The following is a 27,866-nucleotide window of genomic DNA, read 5'->3' as shown; positions in this document are numbered from 1 at the left end:
GCATTAAATATTGTAAATAAAATATATCGGCTTCAAATTTGCTACAAGATCATTACATTCTATTTTGAACAGTATTCTATGTAACATTTTTCGCATTTCCCGAAAAACCCAGTTAAAAAAACAAAATAAAAAATCAAAGTAGGCTAAAACTTTGAAATTGTGCACGTTTTTCATTCTAAACAAGTTTTTTAGTATCATTTATGCGTAATGTTTTGTGAAGATTTCAAAGCACCCTTAATTTTTCGAAACTAAAATCATGCCTCAAATTAGTTTCCAACCAAGCAGAGCTGATCTCCAGAAAATCAAAGTTCATTTCGAATGAATGACACGGCCACCATCTTGAAGCACCTCCCGAGGCAAAATCCTGGTTTCAGGGCGAGCCTATGGAGAACGTTCTTCCTGGTAAAGTGAACATTTTTTTAGAAAAATGTTGCAAGCACATTTTTTTGTCCGTTTTCTTTCCACTGATGCATAGTAAAGATTCGTATTATCTTCGAATCACTTTTGAAACCATGTCAGCTAGGCAAGGCATAACATCATATTGCCAAAGTATACTGATTTTTTATGAGGAATTCGAAAATGCCATTTGAATTAAGAAAGTTCCGGTATCGTTCTGATACAACCCGAAAAGCGGACATTTTGAAAATATGTTTAACTTATTCCTTTTGATCAATTATTCAAAAAAGATAATGGGTTCCGAATCGAAATTCCAAACCGTTCCTCAGATACTTCTAATGGTCCACTTAAACACACCACCCTGTAATGTATTGACTTTACACTGGTAGTGATAAGGCCAATAATACTGTAGGGTGCACTCGTATGGTACGCTGCCGAGTACGCTGCCATGCGCAGGGCATCCTACAGGCAGCAGTCAGGAAAGATTCAGAGACTCGTTTGTCCGCGAGTCAATGGAGCCATGAAAACCACGTCAACTTTGGCCATGGAGGCACTTCTGGGACTAGAGCCTTTACACTTAGCTGAGGAGGCAGAGGCTCAAAAGGCTTCCATACGGCTAAACGACTAGGACGAGTGGATAGGGTCGAGCCTTGGGCACAGGCCCTCCTCGCAAGATAAAATGTGATCCAGGCTGGTGCAAGTTCTGTTGCGAGGCAGATGAAACTACCGAGCATGTGGTCTATCACCGTGACGGCTTGATTAGAGGCAGGCATCAGCTTCCTGGCGACAGCTATCTGGGACTGGGGAAGGTGACGCAACTTAAACTAAACAGGGTCCTATCTTTAATTGAGAGGAACAATGAGCCTTTGGTGTGCCTAAGTGCTGTCTGGACGGGCTCCCCTATGTGTACAAATTTTTTTGGCGTTATTTAAGGGTTGGTATGTGTAGATTTGATATCAATCACAAAATTTATGTGACTTAGGCTCCAAGCAACTCTAAATCGTATTTACTCGCCCATATACACTTTTTGTATATTTACTGTTGTATTGTAATTGTCAACTTCATATGAATATGCTAAATCTGTTATTGGCTGGTTATTGCCAACTTCACACGAGTGAAAAATCTGTCTTTTTTCTTGATAAATCAATATTATCTTATGTATACCCATCTAATTTTGGAGTCTGTTTAGTTTTAGTATTATTACGATTATAACTAATAACCCGTAAAACAATAAGAAACAGAAAATAAAAATTTAATATTTGAAAATCACATGAACGGTACATTAAATACTAACTGCATTTCAAACAGAAATAAACCTTTAGCGTTGACGATATCTGTGAATACTGTTGGGGGGACATATTTTTTGTAATGCAAATTTTGGTATAAATGAGCGTTTATTTTTAATTATAATTACCTTGGAAAATTTACATTAAATGGGACAATCTTTTTTTTACTTTTTTTGAATAGCAAGGAAATGAAATTACCATGCTCTACGTTGTATGAATTGTTATCAAATGACCTTTGTCAAAAATGTTGTTGGAAACAGATTTATGTGCACTGCATTTATCTTCTAAATATCTACTTACCTTCTAAGTCTAGGCTACGTGCTTAATAAGAAATGTTTAGTTATACGTTTCCTAATATTATACCTAAATCATTTACAGTAACTTATAATTGCTTACCACTTCTGTGAGTACCTACAAACCAAAAGTTGAATGTTTACGCAATTTTAAAACTAACGCAGTGGCTTACAACACAGGTATAAAACAAAAAGAACTTTATAATAGAAAAGAACAAAATAAAGTACTCACCATTTGATCATCGGCATTGTTATTTCTGCTACCTAAAAACGAAGACGATTTTCTTAGGTTTCCATTTGAACTAATGGTGCCCCTAGATGAGGATCGAATTGGATTCAAACTTGGTTTGTAGCGTTCGCTTAAGGATGTTTTTCGGATACGATCAAAGAAGGGCACTGAACCATTTTTTGGGATTCCCTGAACGTGGGTAGTAAAAGCGGGTTGGCTGGCATTTCGCGGCAAAGCCTTCTCGTTAGGCGCATCTGAAGTTTCATTTCCGGAATATCTACGTATTCTACCGCCCTCTTGACCTCTTATTTCATCCAAGCGAGGATTTTTAGCGATATTACTTTTTAACTCCAAAGCGCTACCGTTTCTAGAATCGTTTCCATCGGGTATTTTACCTTCGGCTATCGTTGGTAACGTTGGTACGGTTGGAATTGGAGTGATTGGAGTACCGGGCGCCAACTGATCAAGATTTAAACTGGAGTGGACGCCTGGGTCGATGTTTACGTGCTGTTTCATACGTTTTTCCATGGTACCATCTGGCAATTGTACCATGAAGTAAGAACCACCAATGCTACCACGTTCCATCTGAAAACGGCGCTCTTCTGCCATTCGCTGTAAAAGAGGCTTTACGTTTGAGGATTTTGGGTATTCCAACGGCCTCATTAACGCTCCAAAAACAATGCAATTTAAAATTAATCCGGCTAAAATAATATTTGCGCCTCTCCATCCATAGGCATCCAATAACATGTTTGCTAACGGTGCAAATGCAAATGTGCCGACTCCAGACCCACACACAGCAATTCCAGTAGCTAAGGAACGTTTTGTTTCAAAATAGTACCCTACGCAAACTACGGCGGGAAGATAAATCATTCCAAAACCGACGCCGCCCATAAAACCGTAAGTTATCATTAAAGTGTTTACTGTTGGACTAAACGTTGAAAGTATAAATGCGGACGTCGATATTAAGCTACCAAGTATGCAAACAGTTCTACACCCAAATTTGTTTGTAAGGGCACTCACTAACGGTCCCGCACTTAAATACATTCCCGATAACAACGAACCGACCCATGCCACTCTACCCGCCGGTTCCTCATAGTAATTTACAAACTGTCCTAAAAACACACCGAACGTGTACGCAATTCCGTCGACGATCATGTTACACATGAACGAAGCAAAACAGATAACCCAACCGTACCCTCCATCAGGAGGCGGCGGTATATCGTGGTAATCACAATAGGAAATCCCATCTTCATCTTGTCCGTCCCCTTCCTGTTCCGCAGTTAATCTTGCAGCTTCTTCGCAGGCAACTTCACTGTCCGTCTGAAACAAAAAGAAAGATTTAAATATCTTTAAATGAGACGGTTGCTGATGAGGTTTTTAGGGAGATCCTGAGGTATACCAAGAACGTTATTTTATCAACAGTTCAACCAGTTGCGTATGGAATACCAACGTTGTAACATTTGACAATCGCTTTCATTGTCATTTAAAAAATGATCCCCCAAGACAAGTATACAGGGTGGTGACTTACGTAACGCATCATAGGGATTTTAATGTAAAATTCATAACATGCGATTATTGGCTCCCCAAATTAAGGGTTTTTACGTCAATCAACCGTATTAGTTTTCAATTTTTTGCATATAAAGACGGAAAATTGGAAAAATAAAACCCCCATCTTTTTCAATAATCTGTGATGCCATGGAATTTTATAATACAAAAACTACGACAATATCCGTCATGCCATGGAATTTATGCTATAAAACAAATCAAATTCTATCAAAAAGTATTATATTTAGAACAGCGAATTCGACATAAAAAAAGTCCAAATTACTAAAAACGGTTTCCTCATATAACAATTTACAATAAATGTTCGAATAAGTCACCGTTAACTGCACGACAGTAACCAAGTCGATCATAAAATCCATTTCGAGCTGCTGCTAATTGATAACTTGATATCTTTTTGTTTTAGAAAATTCCATGGCATCGCAGATTATTGAAAAAGATGCGAGTTTTATTTTTCCAATTTTCCGTCTTTAGTATGCAAAAAATTAAAAACTAATACGGTTGATTTACGTAAAAAATTTTTTTCTACAAAAGACCTTAATACATTTTTGCTCTAAAATAATTTGGGGAGCCAATAATTGCATGTTATAAATTTTACATTGAAATCCCTATGATGCGTTACGCAAGTCACCACCCTGTATAGGTTCGATACCGAACGGTTAGTTAGTGCGGTAGAAGAGAGGAGAGTAATGTGGGATACGAGATCAGTAGCTTATAAAAAAACAGGAACTCAAAAGTACTGCTTGGAGCGGCAACGCACAAAGCGACTACAACGCTTTGCTCCGCGATCTGCATGTACATTTTCCCGACTGATCAAACGCATGAATGTGAAAGTAAGATACTTCGACTGATGATTAGTCTGACCCACCATCAGAACTGATCATCAGTCGTTTGTGAAACAGGCTTTATTAATTTGTGGTTGAACATCTGCGTGTGGGGTAAATATAAAAACGGGTTGTGTCCCTCTTTATTTCAGGTTTTTCTTGATGGTTTATTGCGTATGTGTTTCGGAATAAATTTTTTTGTCAATGTCAATCAAATTCTTGTGTGTTTACTTTGTACGACCCAGATAAGAGTTCTCATGTTCAGATTTTTCTATTTGCGCCCGATTTATCTCAGGTGTTACGATTGATTCTTAGAATTTTTGGAAGTTGATTGAGGCTACTGAGTCTGCTATGTTATTCATTTTGAGCCATTATTAGGATTTTGCTTTGTAGCGAATTTTGGAGGTATACGAGGAGAAATCATAAAATTTCAATTTTTGATTTATTTGAGTGACAGCTACAGCCACAACAGTATTAACAAGTAAAAGTGCAAATAATACGGTTAATTGGCAGATAATAAGGTCAACTTGAAAGCCACGCTATTTATTTACTTTACTTTTACCTGTATCTTTTACAATATATTGTACATACTTCAACTGAATATTTTAATCAAATGTTGACATATTATAAAATCAATTTGTTGTGTATTATGAAGCGGATTCTGAACTTTTTGGCAGTTGTCCTTTCATTGAAGTCAAAAACGTGTGCGCCTATGTGCAGAATCAAGTTTGCTGTAGGTATGTGATATTTTACTAGAATTTTGACATTAGGTGTCTATGAAAAATAGAAGATACATGACGAGTTGCTTATTCTTTGGAAACCTTTACTGGATTTTTGCCAATGGATTCTTCCAATAAAACCAAAGCGCCCATTCTTAGATCATATACATTTATAGATATAGCCTCTGATTTACTTTCAATAAGCAGCATCTGTGGTAACATACGTAACACAGAGACATGTTTTGCACCGTAAGTAGAACACCGCACATGCGCAATAGCATCTTAGTACACGAGACTACCAAGAATTTGTCCAGTGTGAGATCATAATAATTATATCCACTAAGTTTTTGATATTTGAAGTTAGGTTCAAGGTACATTATTGCGGGATGCTAGAAAGAGATTGGAGTAGTACGTTGAACGCTAATTTCAAAGGCCTCGTGGACCCTTGGCGAAAAAATACATTGCCGTTTCCCTATGGTGTGTTCTACCTGGAACACACTGTATAGCCGGCCTGTGTGGCGCAGTGGCGTAGAAGTCCAACTGCGGCATACGGCATTAAGAGTCCCTGGTTCCAGTTCGAGTTTGGGCACGGATATTTGTAACTGAATATGTCCATCTTGATATGCATTGTCAAATTTATTAAATATGATTTTATTACGGATCCGGTAGACTCCTCTTGAAATCGTATCTTTAATGTCAGTCTATATGTCTGTCAGCCGGCCCGCTCGATCGATTACGCTTGACCGTAAGGTTATTCCAGTGAATTACATGGGGGCGGAAACCCGACACGAGGGGGGGGGGGGGTAAATTTTTTGTAAAAGGTTTAGTGGGGGGGGTGTAAATTTTTTGTAAAAGGTTTAGTGGTTTTAGACGAACAATTTATATGTAAAAATATATTTTAAATAAGAATTTTTATTTGGTGGACAGTCGACACGACCCGACATTAGTATTCTTGCCTGGTAAGTCATTTTGCATCTCGGAGGGGGCACTGGTCGCCCCACCCCCCTTCAATCCGCCATGGGGTTATTCAAACTTGATATATAAGATCCTTCCTAAGAAAAAACAATAACCCTATATAATGAATTTGGCGTCAAAAGTTGAAGGGTCATTAGGGTTACAGGGCTAACGTAAGCTCATATAAAAAGTGTCAGGTCCTTCGTTTCTCCTTTATGTCGGTTTATTTTTTATGCTAATGTTTTAAAATGAAAGTTGTCAATCAAACGGTTGGTATTGACAAACTTTTTCATTGTTTCAACATTTTAGAAAGGATGCACACTTTTGTCGATAATATTTACACATTTCGTACTCCATTTGTCTAAGATCACCGAAGGTTCTGACATTCTGAAACTCGAGCACAAAAAAATTAGCACGGCCATATTCTAATCACATAATAAAAGGTTTGCCAAATACGAACGAAAAAATTTAGAAAAAAAAAAGATACATCAATGGAATTATTAGAGCAGGTATATTTTCCAAAAAATCACCACGTAATCACTTACATAAAAAAAACCACGCAAACAACACCATTATACGACACGTGACTACATACATATAAATTACACCAGTCATTAACTGGCCTCTCCTATTCTCTTTCGTAAATCTCCACTTTTATATGTAACGTTTCGGTGACCTTTCTTTAATGGTTATTATGGCACAAATCCTTAAAATGCCTGTGCATGCACCTATATACTAGGTACATCATTTTCGAGATGGGACATTTATTTAATCTGTTTATAAAAAGTGAGAAGTTCTACCTGTTCCACTTTTATAGTTTTGGGCCAGACATTTCAACATGATTACTTACTAATTTGAGATTGTATCGAATTGTAGCCGTTATTTTTTCGGTAGAAAGCAAACGATAAGATAAGGCTTATTATCATATCCAAATCAAATGTATTATGGCCAGCAACTGGTTGAAAGCCTACTTTTGATCAATATACTGCAACTTGAAACAGTAATCAATATATTATTATCGGTAGGATTTCCTATACAATCTGATATTACTTTTCTAGCAATTAACCAAGGCAGAACGCCGGTTACTTACGGCACAGACTACTCAGATTCTGTGCTTGTGCTTACGGGATTATTGCGTTACACTGTACCAAAGAGTCTAAAAGAAAAAGGGTGCTCCACTAGAGCAACGTTGGTACTATACTCATACAGTATTTCTTATAGTACGAAGCCGTACACGGGCCATACACACACTTGGTGTTCTTATTCCAAAAATAAGTGGAAATTTCGACAAAAAAAGTGGAAACTTCGACAAAAAAGTGGAAATTTTCACAAAAAAGTGGAAATTCCCATAAAAAAGTGGAAATTTCGACAAAAATATTTGATGGCCTTTAAAATGATGGGTCACTCGATGGGGCGGCGGGGGAAGGTCAAATTTCTGCTTTGTTGTCGCCGCTTTCACTTTTTTTCGAAATTTTCACTTTTTTGTCGAAATTTCCACTTTTTTGTTGAAATTTCTACATTTTTGTGGGAATTTCCACTTTTTTGTAGAAATTTTCACTTTTTTGTGAAAATTTCCACTTTTTTGTCGAAGTTTCCACTTTTTTGTCGAAATTTCCACTTATTTTTGGAATAAGAACACCAAGTGTGTGTATGGCCCGTGTACGGCTTCGTAGAGGATTGAGGAAATCAATTAGATTATCAAAAAGAAACCGAATGCATTCTTTCTATTAGCGTTGACTGATAAATAAATCACAAATCAGTCAATTATGTAGGTTAATCGTATAGGTATGTACATACCTACCAAACGCATGCATTACAAAAGCTGCAAGAAAAGAAGAAACAAGAAAGCAAAGGGTAATTCTATACGACGATGGAAATAAACACTGCATTAAAGGTCTTGAAAGAAGGTAGGGTTGATATACACATTTTCAAACAAGTCCACAAGACCACACACAAGGGGGATCGTGGAAATTTAATCACCCACTGGTCGCCGAATTGGGAAAAATAGAAAAATAATCAAAATGTGCAAAAAAAATCTGTTCCTCTCTTTTAATCGGCAAGTTCTAGTTCGTTGGTCTACTCAGAACTTTTTTTTCCATGATTTTAAAGTACATAGTAGCAGGTCGTTAGTAACCAATATCTACAAGATAAATAAAATAGAACTACATATATGGTGACTACCGCCAGAAAGATAAAAAAAATTAAAATATTTTATTATTGTGGAGAGTATTTACAAGAGATAGCTAGTCTAATGTGATTAATAGAAGGAACGTAATATTGCTTATCAACGACCACAACAAAGGCATTTTATAGACACGTAATATGTTTACTCATGCATATACAATTCTATGCACATAATAAAAATATTTAATTTGATAAATAGGGAATTGTTTACTCGCCATCGCGTCCTCTATGATAAAACTAAGGACAGCGACAGAGGAGGTAAAGAAACGAGCGTTACAACAAAGAGTGCGTGAGAACCAACTAATCAATAATACAAAATAACAATACAATTAAGGTCAACTGATTAACTTTTGTAGTAATCCAGTTAAAAATCCAGAAGCATAAAAATTACATAATATTTTCTATCAAGATCATTTAAATGCCACGTAAATTATTCAACGTTGGCCATTTTGTTACCGCGTTATTAATTTCTGCTTCACTGATAATAATCGAGTGTGGCGGATATATTGAATAAATCTAAAAAGGGAAGCAAAAAATAGATTATTATATGCAATGATGCACTCTGCAACATAATATCATAAATACCTAAACTCCAAATTCCTGAGATGCAGTTGATTAGTGCAAGGTTGTTTAGTCCTCAGTACAGGACTTCAAAGCCATACGTTTCGAGAAGTACATACTCTACCTCCGCAGAAAACCAACGTTTGAACAGGTATTCTTGGTAATAAACTTATTGGAAAAGGTTATAGTCTTATGGATCACATAGTATTTAGATGTGCATGTGGTTGAAAAAAGGAGCCATGGCCCTTGGATGAATAAAAATAGGCATTTCAGCAAGATGGTGCTCCACCGCATTATGTGTGACTCTCCCTTTTGAGATTCTCGTAGTTAGCCTGACTGTAGGCGGATCCTGCTAGACTTGTGTACTCGCATTGCCGGAGAATGTACGTGAGTGTCTCCCGCTGGTCGCGACTTCTTTTGCAGCTGCAGAATATGTTACGTTTTTGGGAGCCACCCTATCAGAATATGAGTGGACTCTCAATTTGGGGAGTGTTATTTGTCTAGACGGCTTCAGCAGCATGAGGTCTACTTACTAGCCAGGCATTTCCGAATAATCCTCGAGAACAAAGGTCCACCGATTTACGGAGCTCATCCCTCTTTGTTTAGTCCTTGTACCTATCGAAGGAGGATATTTTGGGTCACTCTTTCAGCGTTACCGTAGACACCAAAACCTATATCCTCGAAATACTTTGAAAATGTGCCAGTATACTAATGTGAATAAAGGGAGTTCATCTAAACTATTTTCAAGATGGTGGCACTTCCAGTTATACCTGAAGTCCGCCATCTTGTTTATATTAAATAGGAGTAGGACACTATATGTTATTTCACTTTTAGATGTTGCGTAAAGGTATTCCATTCTCGACACTTTCATAGGGTCTCCGTAAGTGTCAAAAACATAATATAGGTGTGCTCTTTTTGCGTCAAACTTAAAATTGTGAAATCAAAACCTGAAAACATTCGCTCGCTTAAGAGACACGGAGGCAAATCAAAAAATGTCAATTTCGGACCTAACCTCATTTGTTACATGGAACACCCTGTATAATTTAATCTAAAAAGTATATCAAACTCTTTTCAAAAATATAACACTAAAAAAAGATTTCAAAAATTCGTTTGTTTAATTATTTGAGCCATTTATTAATTTTCTTAAAATTGTTTTTAATATTTTATGAATCACTCAAACCTCTTTTGTAATATCATCCCTAGTGTGTTATATTTTCGAAAAGAGAATTGAATATGCTCTCTTTATAGATTAAAATATACAGAAAGTTCCATTAAAATTCCATTACCATCGCGCCCCGAGCGCCAGTCTACTTATTACTGAAAACAGAATTGGAAAATTCGAAACCATTCGCGAGTTATCATGTACCTATAATACGGACGGACGGACAGACCCTCCAAAATCACGAACTCACTTTTAGTGGCCCGTTAATAAATAATATAACAAATGCAGTGCCAAAGAACCGGAAAGCTGTCAGATCTTTACGATATTGCTCATATCTAAAAATTAAAAATTTTTGAAATCTAACGGCAAAACTATTTTCTGGCATGGAGCTTGTTTTCCAAATAGCGATGTTATGACCTTGTGGTAATTCTTATGGCTTTGCAGTTGATTTGACGTATTCCTCGACGTATTCTCAACCAAATTAATACGGTTTTCATTTTTGGGTCAAATTTCAACTTGTCAAAATTTAGATAATGGGCTTCGATGTTTTTCTTGCATAAGAATAATTTTAATTGCTTGATTATGTCACGTTGCACAGGTACAGCTAAGCTATCAATTGCGAAGAGAATCAACAATTCATTCTCTGTTCTAAAGTTATTTTGTTCCTGACACACAGAGTACAGAAAGTATGATTATTTCACAAAAGCGTTCGCTTCCAGGAAAAATTATCATCCTAGTAACTAGTTTAAGAAAATTGTTATCGCAAAAATGTATGAGTAAGTAGGTACGTAATAAAATAATGGAATTCTTTAAACACCATAATAGAGTAAACACCCTTGACATAACAAATTCAATAAACAAGACAGGTTACTTTCTAATTAAATTCATCGTACGCAATGAAAACGACCGAATTGGCGGATGCTATATCATCAAATTAATAAGGCGGTAGATGCTCAAGATATGACATAGTATCATTATCCGTTTAACAGATGTGGAACAATTTAATAAAGAAAATTGCGCACAAACAGATCGTTTAAAGTTAATATAGGTACCTACAGTTTCGGTCAATTATGCGATTCTATTAACTTTTTAAAAGTGCTATTAAGATGAAACTTCTGTAATGCTTCACTCATATTGTTTAATTCGTGTTTATATAAACGATTCCGCTAATTATACAACAATTAACATTTATTGACATTCAGCATACGTTCCCGCATAAAAAAAGACAACAGTTTTTTATTATAAAAAAATAGAAATTTTTACAGCAAACGAACCAGGATCATACAAATAACATCAAAATAAAATTATAATTCGTGGTTTGTTTAAAAAAAATAAATAAAAATTGATGACGATGTGGGATAATATTTTGGGAGTTTGGGAAGGATAAGAACAGGTTCTATACTTCATGGTACATTAATGGAAGGTCTCAAAAAAGTAATTCTTTTTTAGAAAATTTCTCTCCCCGACCTTCTAAAATGTCATGTATGAACTCCGCACGTAAATGTAAAAAAAAACCTTTTAAGAAGTTTAGTATCTCCCTCGGTATCTCCTACCTAACTTAACTATGTTGATGTTAGAACTTTGAAAAATTCAATCAATTCAAAAATCAACCAAAAAATTTTAAAAACAAACAAAAGAATCGAGAAGAACGCCAAAAAACAGGGTTCATTCAGTTTTTTAAGAGCAATGGGAAAACAGTGAAACCCAATCAGTAACTTAAAAACAAAAACACGTCGTAAATGTAGTTCACATAAACTATCATCATATGTAGATAACAATAAAACACGTGAGCAATAAATTATGTTCCAATTATGTTACACAACATTCACAACACGGTTCTAAACGGGCAATCAATTACTATAATAGCATATGCCCAAGATTCTTATACGCGTTGATATCTTTGAAACGATAACGCAGGATACGATTGACCACTGACCCAACGAAGAGCAAAGAACTCCAACCACACGCGATTTAAATGAATTTGAATTTCAATATCACACAAAAAATTTCAGTCTTCCAGAATTTTATAAAAAGCTCGATATTTAGAAAACGACTGAATGAGGGGGCATTTTGCAGACAAAAGTTTTTTTTCCTTTTTTCAAAAACTTCAATTACGAATGTCTTGAAGTCGTAATTTTCTTATAACATACCATACTCTAAGATTTTCCACTAATGACACATACCTACGACATGAAATATGGCTTATCCGACCACAAATGATTGAAAATGTGCAATTGGAAACAAATTATCGACTTCAAAAGTCCCTTGAAGTAACAGATTGAGCATAAAAGTAATAAAGTGTTTTCATCTCCTAGGTTTCATCAGTGTATTAGGTAGGCACGTCATATTTTGACATTAAGCGTATCCGCGTATAGGAAGTTATATGATACCTATAAAAAGTGTTCGGAATCTATCGCGGTAAATTGTATTGTAACAATAATTTTCAATAACCATTCGAGAGAATTCAACATGCAACTCACATAAGGAAACAGCGCAATTCTTTCATTTTTTCTTATCAAAAATGTGATTTTGCAGAAGGGCAAACCAAGAGTGTATGTAATAGAATGTATACCTAACTTATGAATGAGTTTCCATGTTGTTTATGTGGGATTAGGCAAAACTCATGGTATAATAAATAAAAAATAAAAAGCAAAACTCGTAACCAAATGCCGCCAATGAACGGGTGTTTAATAATAGTTCTGAATTTCTGATAGTAGTTGGGTATGGTTTTCTTTTTGCATATTTTCCTCAAAGTGAAAAAACGCTACTACTTCTATACAACTGAACCGATGCAAGCTTTATAGGGGAATCGGTGGTGTCCGTCTGTTCGTGAACACGATAACTGTCAAACGCTTGGACCGATTCAGTTCAAACTTTGCACAGTTGATCTATATGCGATATACCACATGTAACAAGCCAATTGAAAATGGGTCAAATATTTGAATAAACGGCTTTCTGACTTTGAGTATACCGGGTGGTGCCCAGCGCAACGCAGCATAGGGATTTCAATGGTAATTTCTTTATAGTCAATTACTAGCTCCCCTAATTATTTTAGAGCAAAAGTCTAAATAAGTTTTTTTTAGAGAAAAAAATACTGAATCTGTTCATGCTATTACTCATAATTTTCCGTTTTTCAAAACCGTAGAAATCGGCAAAATAAAAAGGTTCATTTTACAATAAATCAAATATGCCTTGGAATTACCTAAAAAACAGCGATCACGTTTCATTATTTGCCTTTGACGTATATTAAATTTATACTTGTTTATAAATTACTTAAAGAACTGCAAGTGCAATAACGTTCAAAATGTCCGTCAAAACCATCAGGAAAACGACAACATTCAACGTTTTGGCTGCAGTAGCGGAAAATCCGAATATAAGTTTAGGAACAAATCTGCTTCAAATCAGTTTTTTTTTCTTCGAATCTGTAGGTACTCTGATTCTCTCTGATAAACAAATAGTATCTGATGCAGATGCAGCAAACATTACCCAATTGCCGCTTTTTCTTGCATCGGATAGTTGTAACAGAATTAAATATGAAAATCGTTCGACGTCAAATAACGATAATTTAGATGCGATGCGCTTGTAGTTTGTTAAAAGATTCCAAAGCACCACTGATTTATAAAAATGTAATTTTTTATTTTGTCGATTTCTACGGTTTTGAAAAATGGAAAATTATACCTAAAAGTATGAACAGATGCAGTATTTTTTTCTCTAAAAAAACTTATTTAGACTTTTGCTCGAAAATAATTAGGGGAGCTAGTAATTAACTATAAAGAAATTACCATTGAAATCCCTATGCTGCGTTGCGCTGGGCACCACCCTGTATATGTCACTTGCAAATTATGCCATAGAAGAGAGAAATGAATGAGAAAGTAAAATTTATAGCAACACATGTGAGTTTTGAGTCTCTAATTGACAAATCCGAGCGGTTTTTTGTAATTCACCTTCTGGTCTGTTTCGTTTTCGATACGCCAACGTGTAAAGACTTAAAGAGGAGGTATATATACTATCATAGACCAATAATATGATATGATACTATGTAGGCACCTGTGTCTGGAAAATTCGAAATTTTTGTGTGTAGACACTTATGAACACCTCTTGGTATTGATTTTTCTGTTCAAGCATTCAACTATATTTACTAGACCAATGTCCCGATTTTAATTTGTTATTGAAAGCTATCCGCAAACACAACATCCAGTCCAGTCGGAATTATACTCAAAATTCTCACCAAATTGATTCGATGAGATGGGAAGACAAACAACTCAATCTGACATTTTTTAAATTTTTGATCTTTGCACACAGTAACGTTATCTTATCTAAAATAATTGATGGCCAGCGTAAATCAAATATAGCCGAATTACGTAATGTATAATCTTACCGAAGCGTAATATGGCGCTCCCCACAAATTCGATATATGAAAGATATTAGAAGATCGATTGGGATATAACAATGAAGTGCTCGACATTTGACGATATTAAGTATTTTTGATTATGTAAACCGCACACAACAAAACTACCGAATCATTCCAAAAGCGCCACGCACGAGATTCAGACTAAATCTCTTATTGAAAATGTTCTACCACAATGATACTAGCTGATTTGTCCAATTAAATTCAATTAGGCAATATCAATTGGTGTACAGTTTTTTAGTAGTGTGCGCCTTCTCCTCAAAGAGATTCGATTTCACCTTCAATAATTTCACACCTATGCAACCAGATTACAATTTACGCTAACCACATAACTTATACCTATAATATTTTTAAAAAATATGGAATGTAAGTCAAGTTCAAGGTTAAGAATGAGAATAAAATTTATAACTGCTGACCGGCGCCTCACGCTACCGTTGTAACAATTTTAGCGCATCTTAAATATTAATATGTTAAAATAAATAGTTTTCTGAGGGCGATAAAACTAAACTTCCCATATTATGGATCATGCCTGACATTATTTAATATAGATGATTAGGACTTCCTGGGTGATTACATTACATGTCTAGACTGGATAGGAGAATCAACAACTAATTTAAATCGGTAAAAGTATCAGAAATAAGCGTAGCTAATGTATTAATTTTTTGTAATTATCATATCATAGAATCCACCTCCTCTGCATCCCGCATAAATAATAAAACAAAATTCTAACTAAAAGTTCGTATTATTAACTCAGCTAGCCTCAGACGAGATGGTTCCTACACGGGCAACCTCTCAGACACCGCCGAGGCGCTAACTTTTTCGGAGCCACCACATGGGGTATGGCGCTAAGACGGTTCCCGCTGCACCTTAACCAACACGCATTATTATTTATTATTTATTATTATCCCTCTCTTAGTTTTGGGCCCTCAACAGGCATGCGCCCAATTACAGAGTGACCCGCATAATGCTATTTAGAGGTGCCTCTGCAGAAGGTCTTAAGTTGGTCTCCATACTACTCCGGTATTTACCTTATGAATTAGGAAAACTGCAGGAAAACCTAATTCGGAGTAGCCGGTAGAATGCTCGGAACTGGTCTAAGGTAATTTACATCTCCGCCACAGATGAAAAATTCACCTCGACCCAGGTTCGAATACCCGACCTCCGGATTTATAACCCAACGTTCTTACCACTGAGCCATAAAGCCGGTAAAATAATCCCCAGGAACATCTATAGCGTCAGCCCTGCACTATGTCGTAGGGCGGATTGAGAGATCACCGGACTATAAACCGTCCACACTGGAAACATTCATAGACATAAGATGGACTCTTAACAAAACAACCTTCGAAACAATAGAAATTTTGTTACTCCAGCACGGAATAATGAAAGTCGTACGAGGCTGGATTGCGCAGCTGCTAAAACTCAGAGCAGTGCACATCATCGTCGGACGTCGGTGACGAACCACTAAAGTTGCACAGTAGTGAGAAGATGCCCCCCAAACTGAGGTGCTTGATTTTGCACTTCCGGTTCCGATTTCCGTTCCGACAAATTTTAATGGGATGCTATATCGGAGGTTGATGGACAGGGTCGGTGCGGCTACAACGACTCTTTTTGGGAACGATAAAGTGATTCCGGAATGAATACCCCGCTAAGGAATATTTCTAGCACGAATGTCAGCGGCGTGCATTTTTTGGCAGAGAAGTTTTCCTCCTAGATAAATATTCCGGAAACCCTTTTAAGTTGTGCCAAATACTGCAGGGATGAGTTTCTTACCTGTGCCGAAAGCATGGTGCATTGTAAATTACAATTTGTAATCAGTTGTAATAGCCGAGAGGGGAAACGGAGGGAAATTTTCTAGTCATGAACCTTCCGAAGAGATTGTACTTAGGACACGTTGTTTTTCTGAGACCACACTCATGTTGACAAATAGTCCATCAGGAGTACATTCTGATTAAAGGGTGTCGCGGTCGTCTAACGAATATACTGGGGCCAATTTTATGGATGCGCATATTCCGGTACAGCAAATTTTCCAGGAGCGAATTCGGGGCGGATAATAAAGAAGCGAATTTTCCTGTAGGCAAATATACAGTGAGTTTTTTTTAAATGCGAACATAGGAGTTTGCATGCAATGTAATTTCCCTATGTTCGATTTTAAAAAAAACACATCAATCTATGAGGTTTGCGCGGTTCACATTCCCAAATCGCGCAACTTGTGTGACTATGAACAGCAACTATAGTCTTTATGATGAAGAGCACTTGGTAAGATTTTTTTAAAGAAGCCATAGCAACTTTAAGATTTTTCTTAAACTTACGATAACTTGACCTCACAGGCCACGCACTCACACGACAACTGATTGTGAACCAACCTTCAATTATTTGTAGGTCATGTGCACCTGGTATTCTACTAATTTGATCTATTCAATACATAAATGAAAAAAATAAGAAAATAAATATCGAAAACAATTACAATAAATGTTCGAAGTGTCCTCCTTGACAATCTAAGCAATAACCTAACCGATTTTCGTAATTAAATTGGACGGCGGTATTTTTAAAAATGTGACAGCTGTCAATTGTATCTACTACTCATTTGAACTACTCAATAGACTGATGTGTTTTTTTAAAAATCGAACATAGGGAAATTACATTGCATGCAAACTCCTATGTTCGCATTAAAAAAAATTCACCGTATACCCAAGACGGGAATATTGGAAGGAGTATTTTTCGGGCAAGATTTTGACACCTCTTCGCATTTAAGGCGAAAGTATTTTTTTTCTAAAATTAGAAATTAATTTAATTCAGTATTTTATTATTTGGAACGAATTAGGTGTAAACTTTTTGATAATCGTTGCTCATTTAATTTTGCTAGTCAATTTTAAAATTTATTTATGGAAATGATTTACATTAAAAATATAGGTATATAAATATAATATCAACATACGTTTAAACAAATTAAACAGATGAAATAAACTGCCATCAATTAAGATCGTAAACAAACTGTTTGTAAATTATGCCAATCTTCCGAGATACTTTTTGCAAAGTCACTTACAAAGCCTTTTCTGCGAAATTGTGTTGTTTTTTTTATTAATTGTGTAATCCATGTTAAGTCACACAATAATGTAATGTATGGGATCGTGTTGGAAGAGTCTGATACTAGGTCTGATATGTACAAGGTCGTGGCCCCAAGTGTCCTAGATTCCTCTTCATTTGAGAATCACTGCGTGGAAATTGAATAGTAAAACCGAGAGTAAACCATTTCTTTCTCAACAATGAATTAAGAAATATATTTGTTTCTTAGGTGAGTTACCTAACTCTTCGCTCCGTCCGTACAACCGTGTGTATTACAAATCTTTTCAGATGCACATAGCAGCGCGCAAATTGTAAACATCCATACGATCTCGAATATCTCAATATATTTGTAGGGTATAATGGCGCACCTCAAGGGTCAACTCTAGGACCCATAGATTTTACTTGCTTTTAAGAAAAAACACTGTAAATCATTAAGAAGCAGATAAATAGATATAAAAAAGTAGATCAGCATGTCTCATTAGTTGACATTCAGTTGGATAATGTCGCCTTTTATTAAGAGTGAAAGTGATTGTTTTTCTTTGGAAATAAACGTCTTGAGATCAAGTTTTTGGCACATGAAAGTCCGACTGATTTCAAAACTTAAACCGAATTAAGAGTGAATATGCATTTACCTCATTGCGTTGGCGAGCAGTTTATAATTTTTTAAGTTATTTACTTGGTTTAACAATTTTTTTTTATTTTGAAAACCAACGCACATATAAAATGTTAATTTGTATTCGTTGAGTAATATGCAAACTGCTAACTACTCAATGCCACATGTATGTAACTCAAGGTCGCATCTCGACATTTCAAGAATTAAACAACTAACTGATTAATTAATGTATCGCTAACCATATACGTTTGGTGGAATTTTTGATATGAGATAATAATTACCCCTGAATAGAGGAAAGTAACGTGTGGCGATCAGGTGAAATGGTTTTGTTTAAATATCAACACCCAACATTTTAAAACAATAAAAATGAATGGGTGAAGAAATTACAGTTACCCAGTTCGATTCCAATTTGCAACTTACTTAAAAATAGATTATGAAACAAATATGATTCGAATTGAATTTCCAACAAAGCAAAGGTATTCAGATTCGTAGGACCATCTACGAAATCTTCACTCTTTCGAGAAATAAAGATCTGTCTTTAAACTCACTAGGTAGGTACACTAGCTACCATGCACGGAAAAACGAGAAAAAATAATTAAGCCTTTTTAAATCTAGACACGATGCAGTATCGTGAATCTAGACATGGAATGGATCAGAATTGCTCTTCATTAATGCTACATTCCTACTACTAGTGGCGGTCCCAGGAGGGGAGGGGGGGCCCATTGTCGATTTTTTTATCAATTTTGTGTCGATCTCATTTCCATTATGCGAGATTTCTTTTATTTTTTTCCGTGTTGGGTTGGGACAAAGTTCGGGTTTGGGCCCCTCCCTTTACCAAATCCTGCGACCGCCACGGATTACTACCAATTACCAAAATCCGGTTTGCTTAATTTATCATATAGGTAGCAAAGATTTTAAATGCTTTTGAAATTATCAAAATTAGTTTTATACTGTCAAGTCATTTTTTTCAAATAGGATCGCAGTGGCCCACGGTGATATTTTAAGGCGCCCTGTATATATTTTTCAAATTATACTTACTGCAATTATTTGATCATCTACCGTTGAATAGAAAAGTTCAATAATTATTGATTATTTTTTAACTAACTATACATTACCGAAAACAACGTATTAGGCGTCAAAGTGTGTATAGAATCCATACATATAAACATCTACAGAGTGCGCCATTTAAATTTTAAAATTAATAGTCAAAAATGATAGGAAAATTATATTTATTTAGAGTTGTCAATTCGTTTTTACTCATAATATCCCTCATCAAGATTTTATATCCGTAAGTAGGTACTTATAGCCAATTCTACCAAGAGTGAGCCTAGTTTGGTTTTATAGGTACACTGTATAGTGTATACATATAACGATTTTGGCATCTGTTGTACAAAACCTATGTTCTCATTTGGAGACAAAATTGTTGATGCATAACGGACCTCCATATTTATGGAATACCTTTGTACAGAGTGGGCACTTTCTTATGAACACCCTTTACTTTAAGAAATAGGAAAAATTGATGTAGGTGTCTGCAGCTTTTACGCTCTTTTTAAATACACTAAAATATACAGGGTGGTCCGGTCCGTATGAAAAACATGTAGTTTATTCTACATAAAAAAGTGCTCTAAAAAAGATTTCGCAAACAGCAGTGATCTTTAATAATAGGAAAATAATTATAGGGCATTACAGAAATCGACTAAAGCTGAAGTTATAGTTCCGTACCCGCAACGCCGTACCGTAACCCTACTTGTTGCGCGTGAACATTTATAGTTCGCGTTAACGTTGCGTTAGAACGGTTACGGTACGTAGGAAATGCCCAAATCTTATTTCTTACGGTAAATCGTGCTAACGCGTTAGTCGTCGGCAGAACTCGGATAATTCAAACAGTTAAGTTTATCCTGACGTTCGTTTCGTTTATTTACAATAATTATTGACACTGTTGGTTATTATTATTTTGAATTGCACGTTACTCTTACTGACAGATGACATAAGTTCGTGGCGCAAGATCATCTCTTACCACTACGGTAACTATAAATCGTGTAATTTTCGTTAACGTAAGATGTTACGGTTCCGTTCTTACGTTCTTACGGCTAGGGAACTATAAATCCGGCTTTAATTCGAGAAACGCCCCCTACCGGTCAAACGATTAGAAATAGCTGAATTCGATTTGCGCCAGTTGTTTTATCTTTAAAATTAAGCTCCGGACACCTAGGTTCATTTGTTTCTATGTCTTAAAATAAATCCATAACACGCTGACCTATTATTTCTTATGGCGCCATATTAGATTTTAACGAAATGAGATATAGGACAAAAAAGAAAAATAATGGCGTGTCACAGGTCATACTAAATCTTGCTGAATCAACATGGCTATGATGGCGATGTATTTAAATAACTTTATTTTTTTGTCCTCTATCTCATTCCGTAAAAATCCAATATAGCATACAGAAGAAATAAGGAAGTAGTAGCCTCTGGCTTCTACGCCTAGTATAACACAGATTCTCCGAAAAAAGTACCCATTGAAGGTGCTAACGGGAACCGTCCATTCCCGACCGTTTAAGCTAGGCAAAATTGTCATTATCAATTTTTCGGCGATACCTTAGTTATTTTCTAAGATTTTTAAAAAATGCAATTTTTTTGTCACAAAAAGGGGCAACGTTGCCTCTGTTTAACCTACACTGTATCTCTTGCCGAAGAAGAACCCAATGGTGAGTCACGAATTTGAACTACCCTGTATATACAAACATATTTTTTGTGTAATGCACATTAATCCATTAAACAATTTTGTATTATGACTTTCAAGATAATTTTTTGTATTATCGCGTTGTCCGATATCGGACTAATTGGACACCCTGTATATTATAGAAGTCCAAAAACTACTTTACAAAACATCTCAAATGTTTGCAAACCAATCAACGCATGTACACGACAAGATTATAGAAACAAACATAACAATCATAAAAAAATCAAGGTCAAAAACAGCAGCTCGGTTGAACAGCGAACAACAGTAAGCAAAAGCAACAACACACGTATATACTTTAATGTTGAACTGGTAGTCGAAAATCAGTGATTCTGCTAAACGACCAAAAACGACAAACGCCATTTCCACGACCCAAGAATGTTTTAACATGCGGCCCACCGTGGCCGTGCCCGGCACCAATCATTCCGAAAACGCCGAGGGCCATTTTGCCCATCGTGCCCAAAACCACGTGTATTAAGGTGCTCTCTCAAACCCAAAAACCTTGTAAACATTGACTTCTGCTCCCTCTGCCACATTTTGTGGGTTAATATTAATGATAATACGGAATTTGCAATTTGAGGCTAAAATGTGATGTGCTAAAAAGTACGAGTATTTGATCGGAATTGTGCCAACAATATCTACTCGTTTTCAACTGCCACTTTTTCACTGCAGTTTACCTTTAAGGGAGACACGGAAGCTTTAATTTGAGTATGTGAAGAGAATGACAATTATTTAAATATTTCTTTCGGCATGATAGTATTGATTTTGTCGATTTCGATGTTGAGTATTAAGTGGAATTAGTTGGTTTGGGACAAGCACCCACATTTTATATACTCGTATAACTAAACACGAGATTTAACAACTAGGGCTATAGGCTCATCAACATTAAATTTATGTCTAATTTAGATAATACCATGGTGATAATGTTTTCTTCGATTTTTTTCTAATACCTTTCATCCCATTTCTTTATAGAACAAAGTGAATAAAAGCTAGGTAATTAAGCTTATTAAAAGTTGCCTACGTAGGATATTTCAAAAATTTAGCCCAGCAAAATGTACTAGCACCGGTTATCACCAAATTATGTTGACTGTAATCGCCCAGATAAGTTATGGTATTTGTATTAACACAAGTAATGCACCGAAAAATTTACGCTGAGCGTAACTATAGGTGTATATAGCATAAAATATATGACAGCAATTTTGCGACAACGGTTACTATATGGTCGTACATTCGTACATTCGTCTCCGATTTCCGGAGACCGTCCCCTAATAATAATAATAATAATAATAATAATAATAATAATAATACCCAATAAAGTTACACGTCCTAGCACAGTTAAAAAACACAAAACTCCATCCTCGCCGAAGAACACCACGTTATCACAACCCACTCGTATTCAACCCAAACGCAAAGCCAAAGAAACACTTACACAATAAACTCCATTTAATAAAATTACAGGAATTATTATAATGATTTTTGTTTTGTTTTGTTTTCCTCTTTCCTGATAGCGTTGGCTTATTGTGCCCATGTGTGATTTTTTTTTTTTTTTAGGACCCTACATAACTTCACCAGACACAGACACAGACACTGATCGTTACTTGATTTTAATCCGTGCGATTAGTTAACCAGGCTAGACCTGAGTTCTCACAAGAAACACCGACCATAATAATAATATTTCTTTATTAGATTATGATCTAAAGGGCGAAGTTCACCTAGGGGCAACATCACCACCAGGTGTTCTTCCACTTAACCCATGTGAAGTCCTGTCCCCTCACCCCTGCCAGACAGCTTACGCGCCTACTTTACGCGTTTTACCAAGAAGTTGGCCGCAATGGTGCTCGGTCTGTGCGCCGAAATCGCGTGATTTCGATAAAAATTGCAATGGCTATAAAAATGCAAAAATGATGATGTGGTTGCGTTAGTAGTGACTTGAACTCAAATTTTACAAAATTTCCCGCGGAGGGGGGGGGGGACTTCCGGATTCCCCTCACAGGTGGGACTACTCCGAACTCCTCACGTTCCCTGGTTACGTACCTACCATGCTCCCAAATGAACTAGTCACAATATGGTCATCCTGCATACTTTGTACCAACTGACATACGCATTTGTTGCTAATTTGTATGTTATCAATCACAAAGTAATAAACTAATGTAATTTCGGGACCTAAATTGTATGTAAGAACGGCGCCTTTATTGGCCTAGATAGATGGGGGAGGGAGAGGGGGGGGATAATTCCCTGTCCAAAATCTACGGGGACTATTTCGTCCTCGATTTCGTCTTACCACAGATCCGATGTTTTAAAAACCTACTAGATTACATTGGACTCGATTGGACTTTTATTATTGTACCTAATTCTGACCTACTGAGGCGGAAATGGCTATCAAAACAACGATTTCAAATTTGTCTATTCTTCTGGACATTCCACCGGATATTCCTGCCACAATCTACGAATTCTCTTAAATTGTTAGCCTAAGAAATTTGTTTGCCCAAGACCAATCGGAGCCCTTAAATGGATAATTTTGAGAACATAATTATTTTAATTACGGTAATTATATGTTAACGACACGAGATGTGGGAAAAGCCACAACGATCAACAATTTTAATTCCGTGTAAACGGTTGGGTTGTAATTATGCATTAGAACAATTAACAAGGACGAGTTAAACGTATTGCGCGTCAAGGATTGTTTCATTGAACATTTATCTGATTTACCGTATCTTCAATACTAATTGATATGTTTCGTAATAGTACTCCGAGTAACGGTAACTATATGAACAGGTGTATCTGATTAAAGTAATTCAATCTCAATAGCGCACTCGATCTGATATGACAACGTGAATTGGAATTCACGAGATATCACCGAATAAACCCAGATGACATTTTAAAATTAAATTATCAATGGAGGAAACTTCCACTTGACCAGAGAATTGATTGAATTACATTATAATATTAGGTCACTTTTTTTAAATATACCTATAAGGGACATGTTATTGAAACATGAACAGACCATTTCTTCTTCGTCTCTTCTGATGAGGACAGAGGTTCCCAAAAGTGTAGTAGAGAAACGTTAGCAAACACCTCCTACACCGGGTTCGAAACCAGTTAAATGAAAATAATACCATATATGCGATAGATATACTACCGCACCGCCTAATTTTTAATTAAATGGCAGTGCGCAATAAAGGAAAAACGTTAATTTTTATTTTTCTAAAATTGATTTATAAGTATCACTATAACGTAGATATATTAACTGATATTTAACACATGATAGATAAAAACTTCTTCAGTTTGTATAAATATATACTTTCATGGTCATCTTATCGTGCGCGGCAGATTCTCAAAAAATGAGAGCGACTGTGATGTACTTATACCGTGTGCAAACCAAACTATAGGCTCACTCTTGTAACCTTTCCAATTTGGACATATTATGAATTAAAATGATTTGATATTATGGGTAAAAAAGGATTGAATGCTCGAAATAATATTTTCCCATCACATCCGACTTGACCCTCAATTTTACATCTGTGTATTTTTACAGCGTGCTGTATAAGTTTTTCAAACGATTACAATCCTTTGCGAATCTACCGAGGAATCTACGATTGATAAAAAAGTAATACATATTTATTTTAATTTTTTGTTACATTGACATATCGGATAATTATTCATTATGTATAAACAACATGCCAGGTGTAAAACTGTCTGCAAATGTAATAGTACATTATATACCAAGGTTGCCTGAGCACCAAGATTACATCTCGAGGCGCTTGCGCCGAGGGGTGTAAGGTGCGAAGGCAATAATAGACTTCTCTACCGTGGTATATATACTATTTTTTTCACTACTAGCACTTGAAATCCTCTAAATTAACATATTATATTGATAAGAAAGTGAACGGTTGGACAGAATTTTTTGTTTATTAATTTAACATGTCAATCAAGTACGTAGAAGTACAAGTCAAACAGGCCGTATTTTGTTCTGTCATTGAGATATTTCCAAAGAGTAATTTCATTTGAATTTTTTCAAAATGTGATAAGTTTAGGTATGTAATTTCTCTAGAAATGGCGGATGGTAGCAATTATTCATTTTAGAGAACTTATCTAAACGTTTATTGAGCGAAATTTCGGGTTGTGTTTTCTAAAAGTGACAGCGTGACAGTTCTCATTATTGACTACTAGTTAATAATGTCCACATTATTAACCACTTTGAACAAATGCCGAGAAAGCCTACTTTACAAGTGGGAAAAAGGTTAATATTCATGTCATCAGACGCTAGTAGTGAAAAAAAATATACAGAGTGTACGATTTATAATTTGAAATTTATGGTCACCTCCGATCAAACCATATCGTTAATTCTACTAAAGTGAGAGTAGTTTTAGTTTATATACTGAATTATTGTATTGAATTTTAGATTCGATGACATCATTGAACAAGTCGAAATGTAATGAAAACATTCTATTGTAATTTGATTATTAGGCTTTACTACACAAAGTTGATATCGCCAGTTACAATGAAAAATTCCATAGTACAATCTCCTCTAACGGCCGACTAACCCTGAAAAATTCGCACCGGCACACTGCCCCCTGAAGATACGCCCACGGAAATTTCTCCCCGAGTTTCTCCCCAGAATGATTCGAATAATTGGATTCCAAAAGTATTCGCCCGTCAAAATTTTTTTTAGCGTAACGCAACGAAGTTGAGGTAACGCTTATGTGACAAAAAGCGAATTCATAATTTTGGACTTTCCGCCCGTTCGTTCGTCCGTCTGTGTACAACTCGGCGTACACGATAACTCACGAACGGTTTCGAAATTTTCAATTCTGTTTTCAGTGATAGCGTAGACCAAGGTCAGACCAAAGTCTCCATGGTGATAGCACAGATTAAAATACTCCAGATATATCACGCCATGTAAAAATATGCTGCGCGAAATTTGGATTTCACCGCCAAGTGTGTTAAATCCAAATTAACTTTCTAGTACAGTTTCAAACCCAAACATTAAAATTAAAAGTTCATTCTTAGTTAGAAAGATTTCTGCAACGTTCCTATAGCAGAAGAGAGAAAAAAATCTTTTATTTATATAACATAGCATTGAATTTATATAGATAGTTATAAATTCAATGAACATAGGTAATACCTAAAGGTATAGTGTTACACCGTCTGCGATAAAATGTTTATCATTTATTCTTTGTAGAGAATGAACTCCACTTTATAGTACGACAATCTCACAAACAAGTTGTAGCTTTGTTTATTCATTTGCAAAGGTTGTAACTAGTAGAAAATTGTTAAACATAGCGGCTGGTTATTCCTAATGTCCTCAATGAGTTAATATCTGATATCTATATAGGATGAAATAATACCTATTATTTACTATAGGTACCTAATTGTTATTTAATATGGGTTTAATGTTTTGAAAAATAAGTACGGTAAATGCTTGTTATTTCAAAAAATCCATACTGGCGTACGATCGTTTTAATATACTTTCAGACAGCTGGCTATCGCGCGATGGGAGATGAAATGCTGTGCGATGCGATAAATTCAAACCTCCGTTTATTTTATGCGATGCGATGCTACTTTGGGCGATGGTTTGAAATTCAAGCAAGTTTGATTGATCACCAGTCATCGCAAGCGAAGTATGGCTTTATTAACGAGCCCTAGCGAGTTTATAATTTTGCGGTGTCTGTCCGTCCTAGGGAATGCAATCCCGCAGCAAAATCTCCATCCCGGTATTTGCGGGATTGTTAGAAGTTAATCCCGCGGGATCCCGGTATTTGCGGGATTCCGCAAAATTTTAAATAAATTGGCAAATAAGCAATTCTGTGCGGTCTGTATTAAAACAAATCGCTAATTATCACAATATTTAACAAAAAATTACCTTCAGCCTAACTTAGAGCTCAAAAAAACCTCACCTGTAAAGCACAAAAGGTGAACTAAAGTGCCTCAAAAATCATAGTAGGTACATTTTTAACGAAAAAAGTTTAACAATTATTTAAAAAATAACTTCTCCGTTATGAGTTTCATTAACAAAGTAAACAAGAGTCGTCCCTTGGTCGACAAATTCCTCAGTCTCGCAAATCCCGCGGGATCCCGGTATTGCATTCCCTAGTTCGTCCGTTAGCACGATATCTCGATAACGAATGGACCGATGACAGTAAAATTTAGTACAGGGATTCTTTTATCAAATTTGTAGATCGGAGTTCGTGAATTGGCAATGTAGCCCAAAAAATAAGGAAGCCCCTTTTGACATCTCTGTGAGTTATGAACCGAATTGCATGAAATTCAATATGCAATAGCTATATAAAACGCAATTCCAAAAATTGAGCCTAATCGATCAACATTCACAATGCCCTTTTCGCATCTCGACCATTTATAAACTGAATTGCAAACTTTTTATTTATGAAGGTATTTAAATGAAATTTGATACATGGGCACTTGGAATAAAAGCAAATTTAACGCCAGTTTCAAAATTTGGCTTTGCGCATGCGCAGTGCCAACTTTCATATTTATGGAAGCAATTAAATGAAATGTCATACAATTACACTTTAAATAAAAGCAAAACTAACATCAGGATTAAAATTTGGTTGTGCACATGCTACAGCCATACCCAGGAGCTCGTTTTCTATATTTGTTTATTTGATTCTCAATATAATTAAATGTGTCCAAAGTCATTTGAAAATACTTATTTTACAACAACCGATATCAATTTCACAAAAAGGTGATAAAATTCACAAAATACCGTTCCTTTCATATTGATGTATTTACCAATTTACGATTTTATCCGGTTAATTTGGATTCTACCACTGCGCCTTTAATGAGCCTTTCTTTGGAAGATTTTGTGAAGTCTTCCAATCGGAAATGTTTTTCACAGATTTTTTATTTTTTAATGAAT

The 27,866-nt window shown here is 35.8% G+C and overlaps 1 protein-coding gene across 4 annotated transcripts in view; it reads right to left on the bottom strand.

Moving 5' to 3' along the window:
• Nucleotides 1-27,866, bottom strand: part of LOC116162925 (monocarboxylate transporter 4) — a 52,555-nt gene that overhangs the window by 14,676 nt on the left and 10,013 nt on the right. For 2 of the 4 annotated variants that reach the window (XM_031476690.1, XM_031476692.1), the window contains exons 2-3: nt 2,208-3,524; nt 2,079-2,093 (exon numbers count right to left, since the gene is read on the bottom strand). In XM_031476690.1, coding sequence (XP_031332550.1) covers nt 2,079-2,093; nt 2,208-3,524 — 1,332 coding nt within the window. Of the gene's footprint in view, nt 1-2,078; nt 2,094-2,207; nt 3,525-14,546; nt 14,708-27,866 lie in introns of those variants that run through there. The other 2 variants (XM_031476689.1, XM_031476691.1) reach the window with 2 other exon arrangements.

Source organism: Photinus pyralis, unplaced genomic scaffold, assembly GCF_008802855.1.
Source record: "Photinus pyralis isolate 1611_PpyrPB1 unplaced genomic scaffold, Ppyr1.3 Ppyr1.4_LG2, whole genome shotgun sequence".
In the NCBI taxonomy this organism is placed as follows: Eukaryota; Metazoa; Arthropoda; class Insecta; order Coleoptera; family Lampyridae; genus Photinus; species Photinus pyralis.
The sequence above is the reverse complement of the archived record's forward strand: the minus strand, read 5'-3'. Positions and strand labels throughout refer to the sequence as shown.